Source organism: Bos indicus, chromosome 11 (assembly GCF_029378745.1).
Source record: "Bos indicus isolate NIAB-ARS_2022 breed Sahiwal x Tharparkar chromosome 11, NIAB-ARS_B.indTharparkar_mat_pri_1.0, whole genome shotgun sequence".
NCBI lineage: Eukaryota > Metazoa > Chordata > Mammalia > Artiodactyla > Bovidae > Bos > Bos indicus.
This window is the reverse complement of record NC_091770.1, coordinates 54655937-54674360: the sequence shown is the minus strand read 5'-3', so window position 1 is coordinate 54674360 and position 18424 is coordinate 54655937. Positions and strand designations below refer to the sequence as shown.

The 18424-nt window shown below is 40.1% G+C and overlaps 1 protein-coding gene across 4 annotated transcripts in view; it reads left to right on the top strand.

Annotated features, from left to right (window-relative positions):
* Positions 1 to 18424, top strand: part of CTNNA2 (catenin alpha 2) — a 1365089-nt gene that overhangs the window by 1243825 nt on the left and 102840 nt on the right. For all 4 annotated transcript variants that reach the window (XM_070798845.1, XM_070798847.1, XM_070798846.1 and 1 more), the window contains exons 10-12: positions 6538 to 6630; positions 7207 to 7363; positions 12158 to 12358. In XM_070798845.1, coding sequence (XP_070654946.1) covers positions 6538 to 6630; positions 7207 to 7363; positions 12158 to 12358 — 451 coding nt within the window. The remainder of the gene's footprint in view (positions 1 to 6537; positions 6631 to 7206; positions 7364 to 12157; positions 12359 to 18424) is intronic.

Here is an 18424-nt window from a genome sequence, read left to right as displayed (position 1 = left end):
AAGTATCATAGCATTGTACTCCAATAAGGGCTTCATAGGTGGTGCTAGTGGTAAAGAAGCTGCCTGCTAAGGCAGTATACACGAGAGACATGGGTTCAGTCCCTCGGTTGGGAAGATGCCCTGGAAGAGGAAATGGTAACCCACTCCAGTATTCTTGCCTAGAAAGTCCCATGGACAAGAGGAGCCTGGCTGCCTATAGTCCATGGGGTTGCAAAGAATTGGACACAACCGAGTATGCACACACATACTCCAATAAAAATTTGAAAATGGAAATAAAATGGAAATAAAAAATAATAAATCAAATAGATCAACAAGGAATAAAATCAAACAGATAAATTTGATGGCTGTGATGTTCTGTTCATCAGGAATTTGAGCTGTGGAGTGTTTATTGATGAGTGTTTGATTAAAATCATCTTGCATTTTAAATAGTGAAGTGAAGTCAGTCATGTCCGACTCTTTGTGACCCCACAGACTGTAGCCTACCAGGCTTCTCCATCCATGGGATTTTCCAGGCAAGAGTACTGGAGTGGGTTGCCATTTCCTTCTCCAGGGGATCTTCCCGACCCAGGGATCGAACCTGGGTCTCCCTCATTGTAGGCAGATGCTTTTACCGTCTGAGCCAGGGAAGTAGACACTTAAAATAGTCATAATATATTTTTATGAGGGCTCCACACATTTCTGATTTTGTCAGTTTTAACTCTGCCATCTGTGTCCCTGGAGTATCTCTACTCTGTTTTTGGTCAGCCAAAGTGATGATTAAAGGCCTGGGAAACGGATGCTAATTATACAGATTCTGTTTAAGGAGCAAGTTACTTTCTTTGGAGAATCAGCATCAGCTCTCCCTGCTAGTTTATTGTCTTTCTAAAACTGCTAATGATATCATTGTTTGCCCCACCTGTTTACACTGTGTAGCTCCAGAAGAGCAAAAAGTATCCGAGTCTTTGAACTTGAGCCCATGAAATTGTGCTAAGCAGGCAATCAGAAAAGTATCGTAAGATGGATATCTTACCTCTCCATGATGTGGAGAGGTAAGATATCTTATTGATTCCCAGCCAGAACTACTGGACATTTTTTTTTTCCGGAACCCTTAAAGCTCCTGTAGTCAGCGGCATACGATTTAGTGAACGCTGCTAAACGTCCTTCTATACTCCAAGATAACCAGTTATTAAGCCACTAAGTCAAGTATAGAAGACTTGACTCAGTCTTTTCAGCTTTTACTCACCCAAATCCATTATGCTTTCAGAACTCAGGGAGGAGGGCTTCCTTCCTGAGAGTCTTGGGAAATTTAGTACCATTAGCTCACCAAGGAGCTATGCCACCTTTACTCACGGCCTAGTTACTTCCAGAAATCACAAATCAATCTAAATAGCCCAACATTTAATAGTTGATGATTGACTTTGTTTTCTGAGCTCCTAGGAAGGCAATTGACTCTTGTTGCCGAGCTAAGTTGTAAACAATTCAGAAGTAGAGAAAGCAGAGGCCAGCTCCAGACTGTAAATGTTATCTGTTTAGTTGATTTGAGCAGGTTTTGAAATTCTAGTAAATACAACCATATCACTCAGTTTTGATTTACAGTTTATTTTTTTACTCATTAATTTTTTTCAAATGTCTACTGATTCTGGTCTATTATTCCCTTCCCTTTCCCATCTCCTTAGGAAGACTATCATGCTAATTTTATTAAAGGAGAAAATATTGTGCTTTGAAAAATAGGACATTTTATTTCACTAGAGAGTTTCTGATAACATAAGTACTGTAGTTAAAGAATAGGTATGTGTATGTGTGTGAGTGCACGTTGGACACTCTTTGTGACCCTATGGACTGTAGCCTGCCAGGCTCCTCTGTCCATGGGATTCTCCAGGCAAGAATACTGGAGTGGGTTGCCATGCCCTCCTTCAATGGATCAAATCAATCATTAAGTTTCTACTGTGTGCAGTAGTCTTGTACTCGTGTTAAAATATTCACTGGCATTTAAAACTGTGTTATTGATTGGTAGTTACCTCTAGACTGAAACTTAGTGCTGGATGCCAGAATTCTCAAAATTACAATATATAAAACCATATTCAGAGGCACCGCTATGTCAGTTAGTCCAGTGAGAAGCACAAAGGTAAGCCAAAAGAAAATAAGAAAGATAAGGATTTTGATTAAGTCTATAACCAATTTAAAATACACAAGCCTGCCTTTGGAGATAGTGAAATTCTTAGCATCATGTTGGAAATATTTTGAGGGTGTTTAGAATACATGGCAAATGGAATTCTGATTTTAAGTGGACTTAGAGGGTAAAAACACCAGTTTCAAACTCAACATTCAAAAAACCAAGATCATGGCATCTAGTTCCATCACTTCATGGCAAACAGAAAGGGGAAAAGTGGAAGCAGTGGCAGATTTTCTTTTCTTGGGCTCCAGAGTCACTGCAGACAGTGACTGCAGCCATGAAAGATGCTTGTTCCTTGGAAGAAAAGCTGTGACAAACCTAGACAGTGTATTAAAAAGCAGAGATATCATGTTGCTGACTAAGGTCCATATAATCAAAGCTATGGTTTTTCCAGTAGTCATGTATGTATGTGAGAGTTGGGCCATAAAGAAGACTGAGTGCCGAGGAACTGATGCTTTTGAATTGTGGTACTGGAGAAAACTCCTGAGAGTCCCATGGACTGCAAGGAGATCCAACCAGTCAATCCTAAAGGAAATCAGTCCTGAATATTCATTAGAAGATCGATGCTGAAGCTCCAATGCTTTGGCTACCTGATACAAAGAGCCAACTCACTGGAAAAGATCCTGATGCTGGGAAAGACTGAGGGCTGAAGGAGAAGAGAGTGACAGAGGATGAGATGGTTGGATGGCATCACTGACTCAATGGACATGAATTTTAGCAAACTCTGGGAGATAGTGAAGGATAGGGGAGCTTGGTGTGCTGTAGTCCATGGGGTTGCAAAGAATCAGGTATGAATGAGCGACTGAACAAAAAAGCAGCAGGTGTATATTGCAGAGTAGAGGCTGCCAGACTTTAGGATTTACAGATTAATAAGCTAAAAAGAATAAATAATTAAAGCATTATTGGTAGTTACCAGCTCTTTATTTTTGCTGTGTTGCTAGCACTATTCTCCTTACTAACATTCTTTTGGGCAGTGAGGCTCTCACATTAGATTTGAGCTATAATAGAATTTATTAAGGGCTTCCCCGTTGGCTCAGAGGTTAAAGCGTCTGCCTGCACTGCAGGAGACCTGAGTTTGATCCCTGGGTCAGGAAGATCCCCTGGAGGAGGAAATGGCAACCCACTCCAGTATTCTTGCCTGGAGAATCCCATGGACGGAGGAGTCTGGTGGGCTACAGTCCACAGGGTCGCAAAGAGTCGGACACGACTGAGTGAATTTCAAAAGATACACAAAGAGAAGCATATATATACATATGACAATGGATGTTACTGATTGGCATTTCCCTCACATAGGAGATGTGAGGAGCCCAGTCTGTTACCAAGATCAGTTTTTGCCTGGGGACCTGCCACCAACACATGCAGGAGACTGTGTGCTCTGGAGAGCCACCTCTGTGGCTTATATGTCCATTACCATATTCCCTTCTCCAGGATGGGACTCTTCTGTTGTCTGCAAGCCTTACCTCCAAACCACACTCAGGCTTCTCCTTGACTCATACTGGGCTCCCTTGAACCTTGCATAAATACCGAAAAGAATTTTACCAGAACTGGTGTTATAATAGATTGCAGTTACTACTTTAAAAAAAAACTTTTTATTGTGGAAAATTTCAAGCATATCCAACAGTAGAGCATATATAATAAACCATCATATACTATCACCCGACTTCAACCATTATGAGCTAATAGCCAGTCTTATTTTTTTCTATACCTCCACCCCTTTCCTTTACTCTAAAAAACTGTGAAACAAATCTCAAATCTATCACTTCATTAAGCTATGGACACTTTAAATAAAATAACAAGTATTGCTAGGGTATTTTAAAACATTAACTCTGTAATATCATCCAATATTTAGTCAATATTTAAATTTCTTTGTTTTACAATGTACATATATATAAATTCACCTACATATTTATGATTATGTAATGGTTTATTTGTCCTCTTCAGGATCCACAGAAGTCTGACATTTTTCCACTAGTTATTACCATTAGGATTTTCACGAGTGCATCCACGTGGTTTTATTTTACATGTTTGTCCCTTGGATTTCTGTAAATTGAGAATTTATCCTAAGACTGATCATTTTTATGTTTTTGTTGTTGTTGTTGTTGTTGCTTTTGGTAAGACTGTTTCATAGGTAGTGTTATGTCATTCCATCAAAAGATACATAATATATGGTTCTCTTTCCTATTTATTAATATTTTTAGGTCAATAGACATTGAATACTTGGTTTACCACCTTTATCTCATTGAGAGTGCTGGCATTTTCTTATTTTTCATCTTACAAAGATGCAAACAAATATTACCCAAGACCTGATTCTAGGAGCATTTAAATGTTTTCATGTTGTTGTCCTTATATAGAGTTATATGCCAAGTTCTAGAAATTATTCACTGCAATGCAAAAGTGTAACTTTAGGTCTCTGTTACATACCAAGCAAGAATGATAAAGAGCAAACAAAAGCATCATCCAAATCATCATTTCATAAAATGAAAGGATTTTCAACAGAGGAAATGCAAAGCATTTAAAAGACAGAATTTTAAATTAAATGCATATATCTTTCTGGAAAATTCATCACATCATCCTGATTTCTCATGTCATCATGGACAGGGTCACTGCATTCTGGTCTCAAACAATGGACCAGAATATGGGAGCCTTTGTTTAGCTCCATGGTGTTGGAAAGCATGTGCTAGAAGGTAATGTGAAAATTTGTCCAGCCAAATTAAAGGACTAACAACTTAAAGAGCATCTTTAACTTATTATGTATCCCAAATCACTATATACAATTTTTTAAAAGCTATTAACAGGCTATTCTTTAATTCAGTAAACATGTATTGAGCACCGATTCTATGCCACACAGTTATTCTGGCATTTGGAATATAAAAATTCACTAGAATATAAATATAACAAAGATTAATAAAAAAAAGCAGAGTGTGGAGACAATATAACAAAAAGAAATTAAGAAGTTGCATTATTAATTTTTGCTCTGCCTCCAAGGAACTTCCTCATACCCTGGGGGTTTAGTATCCTGTGAATGGGTATAATAAGGCATATTTGTCTTTCTCTTTGAAAACTAAGTAACATAATGAACATTATCTGAAGAATCAAAGGTAAACTGTAAAATGTAAGAAATGATGTGATAACTTGTGGACCTTAATCTGTGGTTTCTCATAGGGTATATTCTCACTGGGATAAACTTGAAATATACCCCTAGTATCACTATTTTATCCATCTCCTTTTGCTGATAAGGAAACAGTCCTCCTAATGTGACGTGACTTAACAGAACTGGCTAATGGTTGAGCCTAGTGATCTCAGTTGTGTGCTCCTCCTCTGCTCTACAGTGATGGTTCTTTCACATTAGATGCTATATGCTTGCACAGTGCATTTGAATCCACCAGGGCGTTAAGGGTGTAATGGGGAAGTGATCTGGTTTTGAAAGGCAGAAGTGAGCAGACACAAAGGCAGGTGGCCAGGAGGCTCCCAAGGGTTCTGTCTGCTAATCACTTGCTCTACTGGCCCTCCTGCTCCCAGCCCTGGCAGCCCTTCCCTTCTCCTTTGTCCCTTCTAATCCCCACCTTCCTGTTCTCTTGACACTAGCTTCATGAGACATTCAGCGTTTTGATCATCACTTTATGTGTTGTTGACCTTGTCCAGTCAATCTGACCTTGTATTACCAATTCTAACTCCTTGAAGAAAAGGAATGACACACATTGAAACGCTTGACCTAGGAATTTGAATCCACTTCAGCTGTTTTGGCTGATATAATATGTTTAAAATACCAAATCTGAATGCCTTTATACTAGACCTGCATGTTCTAATTCCTCCATTGCCTTTTGGACTATACTAGCCCTTTTGCACACTTCTCAGACTTCCCTAGCCCCTGAAAGCATTTGAGTTGACTCCTGGTGGACTGACATCTTCCCTACAGACTGTACCAGGCAGATCCTGGATTCTTTGGGGGTAACGGACTCTGGTTTTTAGTTTACTTTGAGTCTCAAATCAAAAGTATCGCCCACGGCATCTCTCTCACTGTTCAGAATTTAGTACTGACGTGGCCAAAATCACAGTGACCTGCACCTAATAATGAGCCTTAGGAGGTTCAAGTGAGAGTATAGATGGAGAGGAAGAGAGTTAAGAAGAGCCCAGTTAAAATGCATTATTGCGTGTACTCAAGAATCTTGAAGCAATGACTTGTTATTAACACCTTGTTCTTCTGGCAGAAATGCCTACTGGCATAAGGCTGAGTAATATTTGGTTGAACACAAAAGGGTCCCTTTATCTTCTTTATGAAAGGATTCTCCTGGATGTGGCACTCTCCAGGGAAGGTGCAAAGTCACACAGCAGCCTATTTCCCCTTTGCCCTAACATCATTTTCACTTCAATCCTCTTCAATACAGGTTGCCAATTTGGCCTGTTCCATCTCCAACAATGAGGAAGGGGTGAAATTAGTTCGGATGGCAGCCACTCAGATTGACAGCTTGTGTCCTCAGGTAAGCCTCAGTCACTTTGTTTCCACAGCTGATATTTTGGATCTTGTGCCCTCCAGCCTTCATGTCACTCATTCCTTGCCTTGTCCATTTTCCTCTCCCTGGAAAGTGCTACCCATCAGTCATGGACCATTTCAGGTTCTGCCTTTCTCAAAAAGAACTGCTAATTGCTCCAGTCTCTCCAAAATTACTGTAGTGATTATTGTCTTTTCCACCCCTATTGACTTTTTCTGTCTTGAATTGTTATTTCAACACCCCATATCTATTCACTTCATCTCCCTCACAAAATTATATGCTTGTATGTGGAGAACAAGAGTTACATCTCTGCCCCATCTGTGCTAAAAAGACTTGGTTCAATATACACTTTTGGCAACCTATATCTTAAAAAAAGAAGAGCAAACAAAGACTAGTATTTGATAACCTACTCCATCTTTCATGTTTTGATTGTCCTCCCAAATACCAAGAATCCCCTTATCTGCGGAAGCTGCAAGGTCCAGGGTTTCAACATGGTCTTTGACTTGCTTGTTCCTGTTTTGATGAGTATAATCCTCATGTCCATGGATTATTTCTAACAAATAGGTCATCAATGCTGCTCTCACATTGGCTGCCCGGCCACAGAGCAAAGTTGCTCAAGACAACATGGACGTTTTCAAGGACCAGTGGGAAAAGCAAGTTCGAGTGCTGACAGAGGCTGTGGATGACATCACCTCGGTGGATGACTTCCTTTCCGTCTCAGGTAATCACAAACAGGCCCTTACAAGATAGTTGAAGGAAGAGAACAAAATGAGATGAGGAATATCTTGCAAGTGTCATGGGTCTGTGTTTCAAATGCTCTCCTTGGCCCTTTGAGCTTTCAATCATCTCTGCAACTGTGATTGTAACACCCTCTTGAAAATTTGTCTCTGCTGTGCACATTATTTCAAGACACTGAGTCAAGGGATTTGGGGGGAAGACATAACTTTCTGATTGAGATATTAGAAACCTGAAAGATTATTTAAGTAGACCTAGGCTCCTTTCTCAGAGAAGGCGATGGCACCCCACTCCAGTACTCTTGCCTGGAAAATCCCATGGACGGAGGAGCTTGGTGGGCTGCAGTCCATGGGGTTGCACAGAGTCGGACACATCTGAAGCGACTTAGCAGCAGCAGCAGGCTCCTTTCTAGTTCCTGGAGTTTTTAAAATAGGATGGCCTTTGCTGCATCTAAATCACCCATCTAAAAAAGAGATTGGTTATGTTGAAAAAAAAATCAATTAGTTATTCCAATTTGCCTGTGTTAAGTACCCCCCCCCACTGCCCTGCCCCAGTGAATGAAGTTACATAGGTTTTTGATAAGCTGGGAAAAAAATTTTAACCACCAAATGAACCCATTAGAAAGCCCTTAGGAACTATTGAGGTTTTGAGCACTTGAGCATGAGGTTGTGGAAGGAAGTGAAAATAAACAGAACTCATCATCACTGGAAATTGTAACTTAATGCTTTGTAGATGAAGCCAGACAGAAGGATGGCAATCCACTCCAATATTCTTGTCTGGAAAATCCCATAGGCAGGCTACAGTCCATGGGGTCACAAAGAGTCAGACATGACTGAGCAACTAACACCAGGGATGTTAGCACATTTGAATAACCATGTAGTCAATTCTGCCTTTAACAAGGCTCGTCAATGCTGTTTCAAAAGTGGGTTACCAGCGGCTCATGGGCCTTTTTCCAAACAGATTTGGCCTAATACACGTAGAGAAGTCTCTGTGGGAGCATAAGGAAGGAGGTCACAGAAGCCTCAACTCCCTTGTGAGGCATTAAAATAACCAAATGGCCCTTAAAAATTCAAATTAACCAGGTGTTGACACTACCCAGAGGTGTATGGAAATCGCACCTACCAACTCGTGTGCCCTGTCCTCAACCCGGACTTACTGAGGTCTGAGAGGGAGAGGCTGCAGCACAGCTCATGGGATCCAGGCTGATGCAGCCTGACTGCAACAAAAGGGAGGGGATTTCTGGGGCAGGCTTAGTGTATTTGGAAGCTTTTCTCTAGTTGTAGTCTTTCCATTCACCAAGAAACTGACAATGAATTCCCACTGGGCTTGTGTTTAAAGCTTGTCTAGGAGTAGCATAGTTGAACCTGTAGATCTGATGGATGATGGAAAAGCCAACTTTAAAATCATGGAGGGAAAGTCAAGGGAAATGGGAAAAATGAGCCAACACATGCTTGGTGCTGTCAATTAAAAAAAAAAAACAACACAACACAAGAGTGGCGAATTAAGTTTTATTTGGGTGATATGAGGGCTGCAGCCCAGGAGATAGCACCTCAGATAGTTCTAGAGAAACTGTTCCAAACAGGTGGGGGCGAAGGATGATAAAAATGTGAGTTTGGTAAAGGGGGAGTACATGCAAGTAAGCACATATTTAAAAGTTTCTGCTGGTCTCATGAAGCTTCTGCTAGTCACGAGAAACAATTGTCACCGTGAAGGAATTTAGTGCTTTTCTAGATATGAGGAGATATAAGAATTGAGCTCATAAAATCAGCTCCTGAGACTATCTGACTATCTGAGGACCTGTGCTGCTAGTTTCCCCTGAGAACAGAGTGTCTCATTTCTGCTCTCCTCCCTGAACTCCTTGAGGGGTGTTGAAGGTCAGTAGCTGCAGCAGCACATGATTCAATTCTTGTAGAGTAAATGACAAGCACCCATGGCAAGTGCCAATTTGTAGTTGACAGTATCTGTTATATGTCTGATTTTCTGCTATTTGCTTTCATTCTCACCAAAATTTTATGTCAGGTATCACTATTCTGAATCTTCTTTGAGAAAAGTAAGTCACTAACAGGCAGGTAACTTGGCAGAGGTGGAATTATAATTCAGATTATCCTCTTTCCAGAATCTATATAGTTCTTAGTAAGTCCGGATAAAAGGGTATTTCTCCAGCTTTCACTGCAGCTCCTTTCCCCCACCTCCAATCCTCTCCTCTCTTCTGCCCTGTAGTACCATGGGTCCACTCTCTCTTCCCTTTTAGAAACCTGGCTTGTTCTTCATTCCCAAGGTGCTTTACTTTTGATGACTTGTCAAAGCAGCTATTCATTTAAACATACCTGTGTCCAGAGATTGTCTGATAAAGAACTCAATGCGTTGCCATTTGTGAAATTTTTTGCTTCCCTGATACATGAATCCTAACAACGCAGAAGATATCCAAGAAGTGCATCTCTCAGAAGATGCTTAGAAATTGTTCGGCTAGGCATGTTGGGGATCCGAATGGTGGGGAACAAAAGACTGGACACCAAGGCTGAGATATTTCTGCTTTCTAGTCAATCTTTGCCAGGATGGGTATAAGGGTCCCCAGAAGGGGAGAGGGGGACTCTCAAACCAGCCTCAGGTCTCACACAGCAATCCTAACAGCCCCTAGAAATCTTACTCTGCTACCCTGCCTATTTACAAATAAATGAAAATATCTATACACTACCTTTCTCAAAGAGGAGTCATTTCAGAACTTAAAACTTTCCCGACTTATCCTTTTCTTTAAATGCATGTACAGAAATTTCTGAGGGTAGAAAAAAGCAAAGCAAGGAGTCTTATCTCAGGCTGTTTCAATAATGCAAGCTTTTCTTAATTTTCTTCCACCGGGCCTGCCTCTCTGCCACCTTTCTCCCTGCCATTCCTTTGTGCATCTCATTATTACCAGCAACATGAAAAGGCTTTGGCTTCTGCTGATAACACTGTACAGTCCAACCGCAGTGGTACAAGTGCCGTGGCATGCTATGACAGGAAAATGAACAGGCGCTGTCAGGAAGCCGGCCTTGGCAGGACCCGCTGGAGCGTGCCTTTGGACTTGACAATCGGAGGCAGCAGGCACCTTTCCACAGATGGGCTTGACAAATAATGACACAGCCCACTCTGTCCTGCTGGTAGACTGTGGATGCAGCCCAATAGTTGGGAAAACTACTTCTCATCTCCTCTGTAAGCTGGAGCCAAAACATTTGCATCAGTAAATTGCAGGTTTGGCCCAGGAGATATTTTGAAATGGCATTAATGACATTTTATGTATCAGTTTCTTCTTAAGGGAATATCTATTCTGGCAGGAAACTCTATTTTGGAGGCAAGAATAAAAAAGTTTTTTGTTTTTAAGGGATAGTTTTGTTTTTCTTTCTTTTTTTCATGCTACCTGAGTACTTAATTTGTCCATATGAAAAGCAACAAGTTTGGGGAGCAATGATGCTAGCTATTAACATTACAGAAGCAAAACCAATTTTCTGATGTGGTCTGGGCTCATAAAAAAGCGAAACGACTGTGTTAGAGCACTTAAACTTTTTCCACTGGGCAAAAACTACCATTTTTAATAGTGTCTTAAAATGAGCGTCTTGGCTTTAATCATGTGACAGTTTAATTCTTGAGTTTGGCTCACAAAGTAACAGACATCTAAGATCTGAAAAAGCTATTAACTCAATCCCATGATGTCTATAAGTTTTGTTTTGTTTGCCTCTTCCTCTTTCATTTACTTTTTTTTAGCTCCAGGGTCTTGAGTTTGTTCCCTTAAAATATTCACAGACTGAACTTTGCTTATGATTTTGGAAACTGTAGTTTTAGAGCTAATAATAATGAAGTAGTTTGGTCGTCAGTGATTTAACATGATTACATCTTTTCTGAAAGAATAAGGCTGCAAAAATTTAAGGAAGTATCACAAATTATGTTGCCAGCAAATCTTTTATGATTTTAAAAACTATGCTTCACATTCAGGCGTAATATCCAAAGTACCTAAGGTGTTCACCCCAACAATGTAACCCTCTCTGAAATGCACATGCTTTCTATTATTACTTTCCCTTCTATGCTATTTTCTAGTTGGAACATCATCCCTCTATCTCCTTCCTTAATGAATTCTTTCTCTTGAAACTACCTTAGAGTACAAATATATAATTGTCTCCTTGCAAAGGATATATTTATTCAGTATTTCTTCTTCTCTTTTGGAATGTTTGTTATGTATTTATTTTTGTCCAAGCTGGGTCTTCACTGCTCCTCGGGCATTTCTCTAGTTGTGGTGAGGGAGGATTACTCTCTAGTTGTGGTGTGTGAACTTCTCGTTACAGTATCTTCCCTTGTTGTAGAGCACAGACTCTTAGGGTACACAGGCTTCAGTAGTTGTGGCACATGGGCTTACTTGCCCCACAGCATGTAGGATTTTCCTGGATCAGGAGTCAAACCCGTACCTCCTGCATTGGCAGGCAGATTCTTTACCACTGAGCCACAAGGGAAGCCTTCTGATTGGTTTTCAAATGTGTCAGTGATATAAAGGGCTTCTCTGATACCTTAGTTGGTATAGAATACGCCTGCAATGCAGGACAGCAGGGCTAGCTAGATTCCTAGATCTGGAAGATACCCTGGGAAAAAAAAAAAAGGCAACTCATTCCAGTATTTTTGCCTGGGAAATCCCATGGACAGTAGAGCCTGGCAGGCTATAGTCCATGGAGTTGTAACAGTCAGACACAACTTAATGACTAAACCACCACCACCAGTGATATAAAATCATATAAATGTGGATATGTCCTCTTCACAGAAAACCATATCTTGGAGGATGTGAACAAATGTGTGATCGCCCTTCAAGAGGGGGATGTGGACACTCTGGACCGGACCGCAGGGGCCATCAGGGGCCGGGCTGCTCGAGTTATACACATCATCAATGCTGAGATGGAGAACTATGAAGCTGGTGTTTATACTGAGAAGGTGCTGGAAGCTACAAAACTGCTATCTGAGACAGGTAACCATGGATATTAGATTCGACCAAAATGTCAGCCCCATGATGAATTTCCATACCTGAATAAATCTGTTTCATTGTTTCCTGTAGGTCTTTATGCTTCTAAATCACACATGATCATAAAATTGATGCTCTTTATTTCTTGAGTTTGAATTGGAATACTTTAGCAGAATCACAATTTATTGTTTTTGCAGTATGTACTACTCTACAGTTTTTGTGTATAATCATTTGAATCTCACAAGGACCTTATGAAGTAGGCAGATTTTTTTTTATCTCCCATTATGAATGTGAAAGTGGAATTTTGAATGAGATAAGAGACTGAAAAAAGGTCACAAGTCTAGAGAATCGTGAGTATGTGATTGGAACTTGGAATTTTGAACTTGAAAAGCATTTCTCTGTCTGTTTCTTGAGAACATAGGACTATGAGAAAGGACCACGCACAACCAGGGAAAGCATAAAGGCTTTCAGTAGTACATGGATATGAAGTGATCACAGGAGGTAATGGTTATTGAAAAGGGGCTAGACTTTCAGTATATGCCCAACTCCACTGGTGAAAGTCTGCGTATCCTCTTTCAGGGGTGCGTGGCTGCCTTCTGGGAAATCGTGGTCTTGATGAGACACAGTTACTTGTGACAGGGAGCCTGTCATAGCTCTCTAGTGCACTGAGATGGGAAAAAGACTTGTTTCCACTGAGTTAACACAACAGCCCATAACTTTGGATAGTTATGTCAATGACTGACCTATTTTTAGTAGTTTTTGCTCTTAACTGATGTCTCTTGGCTTCAGACCCTTTCTAAAGTCCCTCGTGTCTTGTGTATTGATATGTACATGTCTTAGTTGCTCAGTTGTGTCCGGCTCTTTGTGATCCCATGGACTGTAGCCTGCCAGCTCCTCTGTCCATGGAATTCTCCAGGCAAGAATATTAGAGTGGAGTGCCATTCCCTTCTCCAAGGGATCCCGACCCAGGGATCAAATCCAGTCTCCTGAACTGCAGGCAGATTCTTTACTGTCTGAGCCAGCAAGGAAGTCCATTAACATATGAGAGAATGAAAGTAGAAAGTCCAGGGAAGGAGAGAAGATGAATAGAATTTAACTCTATATGTTGGCTGGAGTTATGAATGGGTAACAAATCGAGTTCTATGTATACATAGAAGGAACTCACTTCAGCTTCAGTGGGAATTGTCTCTGGTCTGTACATGGATTTTGGAGCCCGCTAGGCTTTTAAAAACAGACGTATCTCTGAAAAGTCAGATATAACAGTGTTCTAAGTTCTACATGATAAGACATGTTAGTAGAAATATGTTTCCTTCTACAGGGACAGGATATTTACAAAGACTTCTGTAGCTATTTGCTAGTCTAGAATAGCAAGGAGAAACAATAGGTAAACAGACGTTGGTTGCTCACTCTGAAATATATGGAGAAAGGGAATAGGGTCATATCACAAATCACCCATATCTAGGGATCGTTGCTCTTGAGAAGCCTGACAGACTTAGAATTAGAAATAATAATGACAATAATATGATATATCTACATTTTAATTAGGGGCTTCCCTGATGACTTGAATTGTAGAGAATTTGCCTGCAATGTGGAAGACCTGGGTTTGATCCCTGATCCAGGAAGATCCCCTGGAGAAAGGAATGGCACAGTGGAGTGGACCGGTATTCTTGCCTGGAGAGTTTCATGGACAGAGGAGCCTGGCAGGCTACAGTCCATGGGGTCGCAAAGAGTCGAACACAACTGAGCCACTAACACTTTCACATTTTAACTGGTGCTTCCCTGATGGCTCAGCGGGCAAATATCTGCCTGCAATGCAGAGACACAGGAGACATGGGTTCAGTCTCTGGGTCGGGAAGATCCCCTGGAGGAGGAAAAGGTAACCCACTCCAGTACTCTTGCCTGAAAAAAATCCCTGGTGGGCTACAATCCAAAGAGTTGGAAAGAGTCAAGTCAGACACAACTGAGCGACTAAGCATCCCCCCCCCCCCGCCCCCCACACAGTTTAATTAACTGAAATTCAGCACTATTTTCTTTCAAATAGATTTGCCCTTTGAATTCACTAGAGCAACACAGTGCAAGTCATACAGTGTTTCTTTACTCATTTAAAAGAATTAGAAACAGGTATTTTGGGGCTTTCCTGATGGTCCAGTGATTTAGACTTCCACTTTTCAATGCAGGGGATGAGGATTCAATCCCTGATTGGGAAGCTAAGATCCTACATGCCCCGGGGCCAAAAAACTGAAACATAAAACAGAAGCAATATTGTGACAAATTTAATAAAGATATAAAGACTTTTATAATGGTCCCCTTCAAAAAAATCTTAAAAACAAAACAAAACAATTATTTTATTTCTCCAGTATATGCTGTTTTTTTTGGTTTTTTTCCACCCCCACCATTCACCCTTAAAGGGACCCTCTCACAGTTCTGCAGTTCTCAGTTCCTGACCCATTACTTCCATTATGTTATGAAGTCTCAGCTTCATGGGGTATATCTGATACATAGCAGCATTTCCTCCAATCTAACACTAAGTGAAGAGTATCCAAGAAGGGTGGAGGACATGGAGACAGAATTCTCAGCTCACAACTGTTTGGAATGATGATTGTAGCAGATGATACCCAGAGCCAGTTTACATGTGACTTTGTGCATACAAAAACTTCAAACGTTGTTTAAGAAACATTCTGGAACTTTTTCTTATTGCATCTTGGAGTGCTTTAATGAACAGTAGGAAGTGGTACCCATGGGGTCAAAATCTACATAAAGGCAAGGACAGTGTGCTTAGTTGAGTGAAATATTTTAACATAATTTTCACCCAAAGTCTTAAAATGTAAATAATATTCTGGTTGAATTTTTTTTCCCCCACTGGAAAAAAAAAAATCAATGAAATAGAGCAATCTACCCTGGATTATTGTTGCTAATCAAGATTTTGCTTATTTGTTAATTTTCAGATCTTTAAAAATTATCATCTCAGCCCTTCTTTTGCAGTGATTGAATACTCTGAGCACTTAACTAAAGGCACCTTCCTGCTTCTGATTTCCCCATCCAAGTCTTAATTGAAAAGAAAAGAAGAGCAAGGCATTTAAATTCTTTCTGTTTTTCATCCTCTATTGAAGATCACTAGGAAAGCAGCCAGGTAGAAGAGACTGAAATAGACAGATTATAAATAACTAGCAGAAAATATACATGTCAAGAAAAAGTAGATATTAGTGGGCTAAGAACTAGAATATACAAGGTATATAAATTATTTTCCTTCTATCCTCAATGGTTCTTTTCTTTCCTAAATAAGAACAATATTGTTTTTTTATGGGTAACTAGAGAGGTTGTCAAAGAAATGAAAGCAAAATTTAGCTGTTAGTAGGACAATTGACATATACACCGATTCCTCATGGAGGAAGAATGCCTCTGTTTGTCATTGCTATGACGAAGCCCACTGGCTATCTCATGTGGAATATGAGGTTTAAAAATGTATAATATAATGGTGACTTAGGCTTCGCTGGTGGTTCAGTGCTAAAGAATCCTACCAATGCAGGATATGTGGGTTTGATTCCTCAGTTGGGAAGATCCCCTGAAGAAGCAAATGGCAACCCACTCAAGTGTTCTTGCCTGGGAAATCCCATGAACAGAGGAGCCCTGGCATGCTATATATAGTTCATGGGGCCACAAAAAAGTCAAATATGACTTAGCATACAACAGTATGGTGACTTAATACCTAGAATTTCTCCATGAGAAATGATTAAATATACAAGCTATAAAAAACTTTAGCTGTTAATTCACTGTTTGCTAATTAGAATTATTGGAGAATGTACTAAAGACATGGAATTTGAGGAAGAACATAAGGTCAGTTCTATAATTATGGTTATACAGAGTTTTGTTGGTTATATAGATCGTATAAAATGGATTAGTCCCCTTGTCTGTGTCTGGCTATGCTTAGGAGACCCACACCCTCAAAATAAAAGCTCCAACGCTGGCACTATTGGTAATGAACCTGCCTGCAGAAGATGTAAGGGACACAGATTAGATCCATGGGTCAGAAAGATCCCCTGGAGGAGGGCATGGCAACCCACTCCAGCATTCTTGCCTGGAAGTTGCTTCAATGGTATTTGACTCTCTGCAGCCCTATGTACTGTAGCCCACCATGTTCCTCTGTCCATGAGATTCTCCAGGCAAGAGTACTGGAGTAGGTTGCTATGCCCTCCTCTAGAAATCTTCCCAACCCAGGGATAGAACTCGCATCGCTTATGTCTCTTGCATTGGCCGGGTGGTGGTGGGGCGTTCTTCATCACTCATGTCACGTGGGAAGCCTCCCAAACTCCTGTTCAGATCACTAATGCCCAAATTTCTACCTATGGGCTAATGTTTTTCTCCTTATTTTTTTTTTCCCCTAAATCTTGTGCAGTAACTTTTTTTATACAAGTTTATCAAACTTTGTCCTGAGAGTACATTTTATTTTGGGGAGAGAACACAGGGCAGTGGGCAAGGAGTGGAAGGTGCCAAGAAAAGGGGGGGAAAGGAAGAATCCAGGACATGGAAGACAGATCACTATGTTTTCTCTTGCCTTGTCACAACCAACCAGGTTCTGCTCAGTTTTATTTCTGAGTTGTTAGATTGAAGACTCTAAGGCAGATGTTCTCAGCCTCTGTATTTTTGACATTTGAGTCTTGGTAGTTCTTTTTTGGGGTGGAGGGAGCTATCCTGTGGATTAAAGATGCTTGGCATTCCTGGCCTCACCACACTAGATGCTTGTAGAACCTCTTCCTTTCCCACTTCAAATTGTGACAAAGGTGGCTCTAGACATTGCTAGGTGTTCTTGGGGTGAACAAAATAATCCTCATTTAAGATAACTGCCACAAGAGAAAGAAATATTCCAAAATAAGAGCAAGTTTAAATAAGGCAAAATGGAGCCTCTGTATAATGGCCATAGGGTATGGCGACAAGACTGGAGTGAGAGCCTGTTACAAAGAATGAAAAAAACGGCAGGATGTTCAAAGAGGTTTGACTAGACCAGACTTGGATGCTAATGGGATTTGCAAATACAGGCCAATCTCTGTTTTAACATGTAAATGATGCATGTGTGGGGCTCTGTAGAGACCAACTTTACCAACTGACTACCTTCACTAAGTGGCTAAAAATTGAGAAAGTTCCTAAGAGTGATGAGACAGTTTGTATTTTATTTTTGATAAATTACTTAGTAAAGAGTAAAATTTTTTTGAAGTGTACGTTTTGTTTTGATATGAAATCTGAGTTACTTTTGAAAACACAATTTTGTGGATAATTAGTATGTTAAAATTTTAGGATGACATTGTATAAAAATTTGCCTATTTATTTTTTATAAATCTAATGTAGGCTGATGAAAGCACCATAAACCTGATGTACATCAGACCCACTAAATACTTACATATTTAATTGCCTCTTTAGTAAAAACTGAATTATAACAAATTGCCAATAGCTTGGTAGTGAGTGCACACCCAATGAGATCCATCTTTAGAGATCTTGTTTGCAAAGTCAGGTGGCTGTGGAAAGTGGAAAAGGGTGTACATTCAAAAATGTTATGCTTAGATATACAGAGAGAAGCTTGTTCTTCACTGAACAGATTACGTTGAAATGCCATTTTTGTAAATTTGATGGCTGATGCAAATTTGTAGCAATGTCTACACCATCAGGTTGAGAGATCTTTGGAACCATGCCATCAGTTCCTTCTTCAGAAGGGACCAAAAAAAAGATATTAAAAAATAAAGTCTCTTTAATGAGGATTCTATTATTAATCACTTCGTATATGAAGATTAAAATTCCATTATTTTGGAGAACACGTGGACCAAACAGATGGTGTGATTTTTTTTTTTTTAATCAAGACTTTTTAAAGAGCAGTTAAATGTTCACAAAAATATTGAGGGGAAGGTATCAAGATTTTCCATATTCCCTTCCTTCTGCACATGGAGTGTGTCTCCCATTATCAACATCCCATACCAGAGTGGTACATATTTTACCCTTGATGAACCTTCATTGAAACAGTATAATCACCCAAAGTCCACAGTTTACATTTTGGCTCATTCTTGGTGTTCTATATTTTGTGGTATT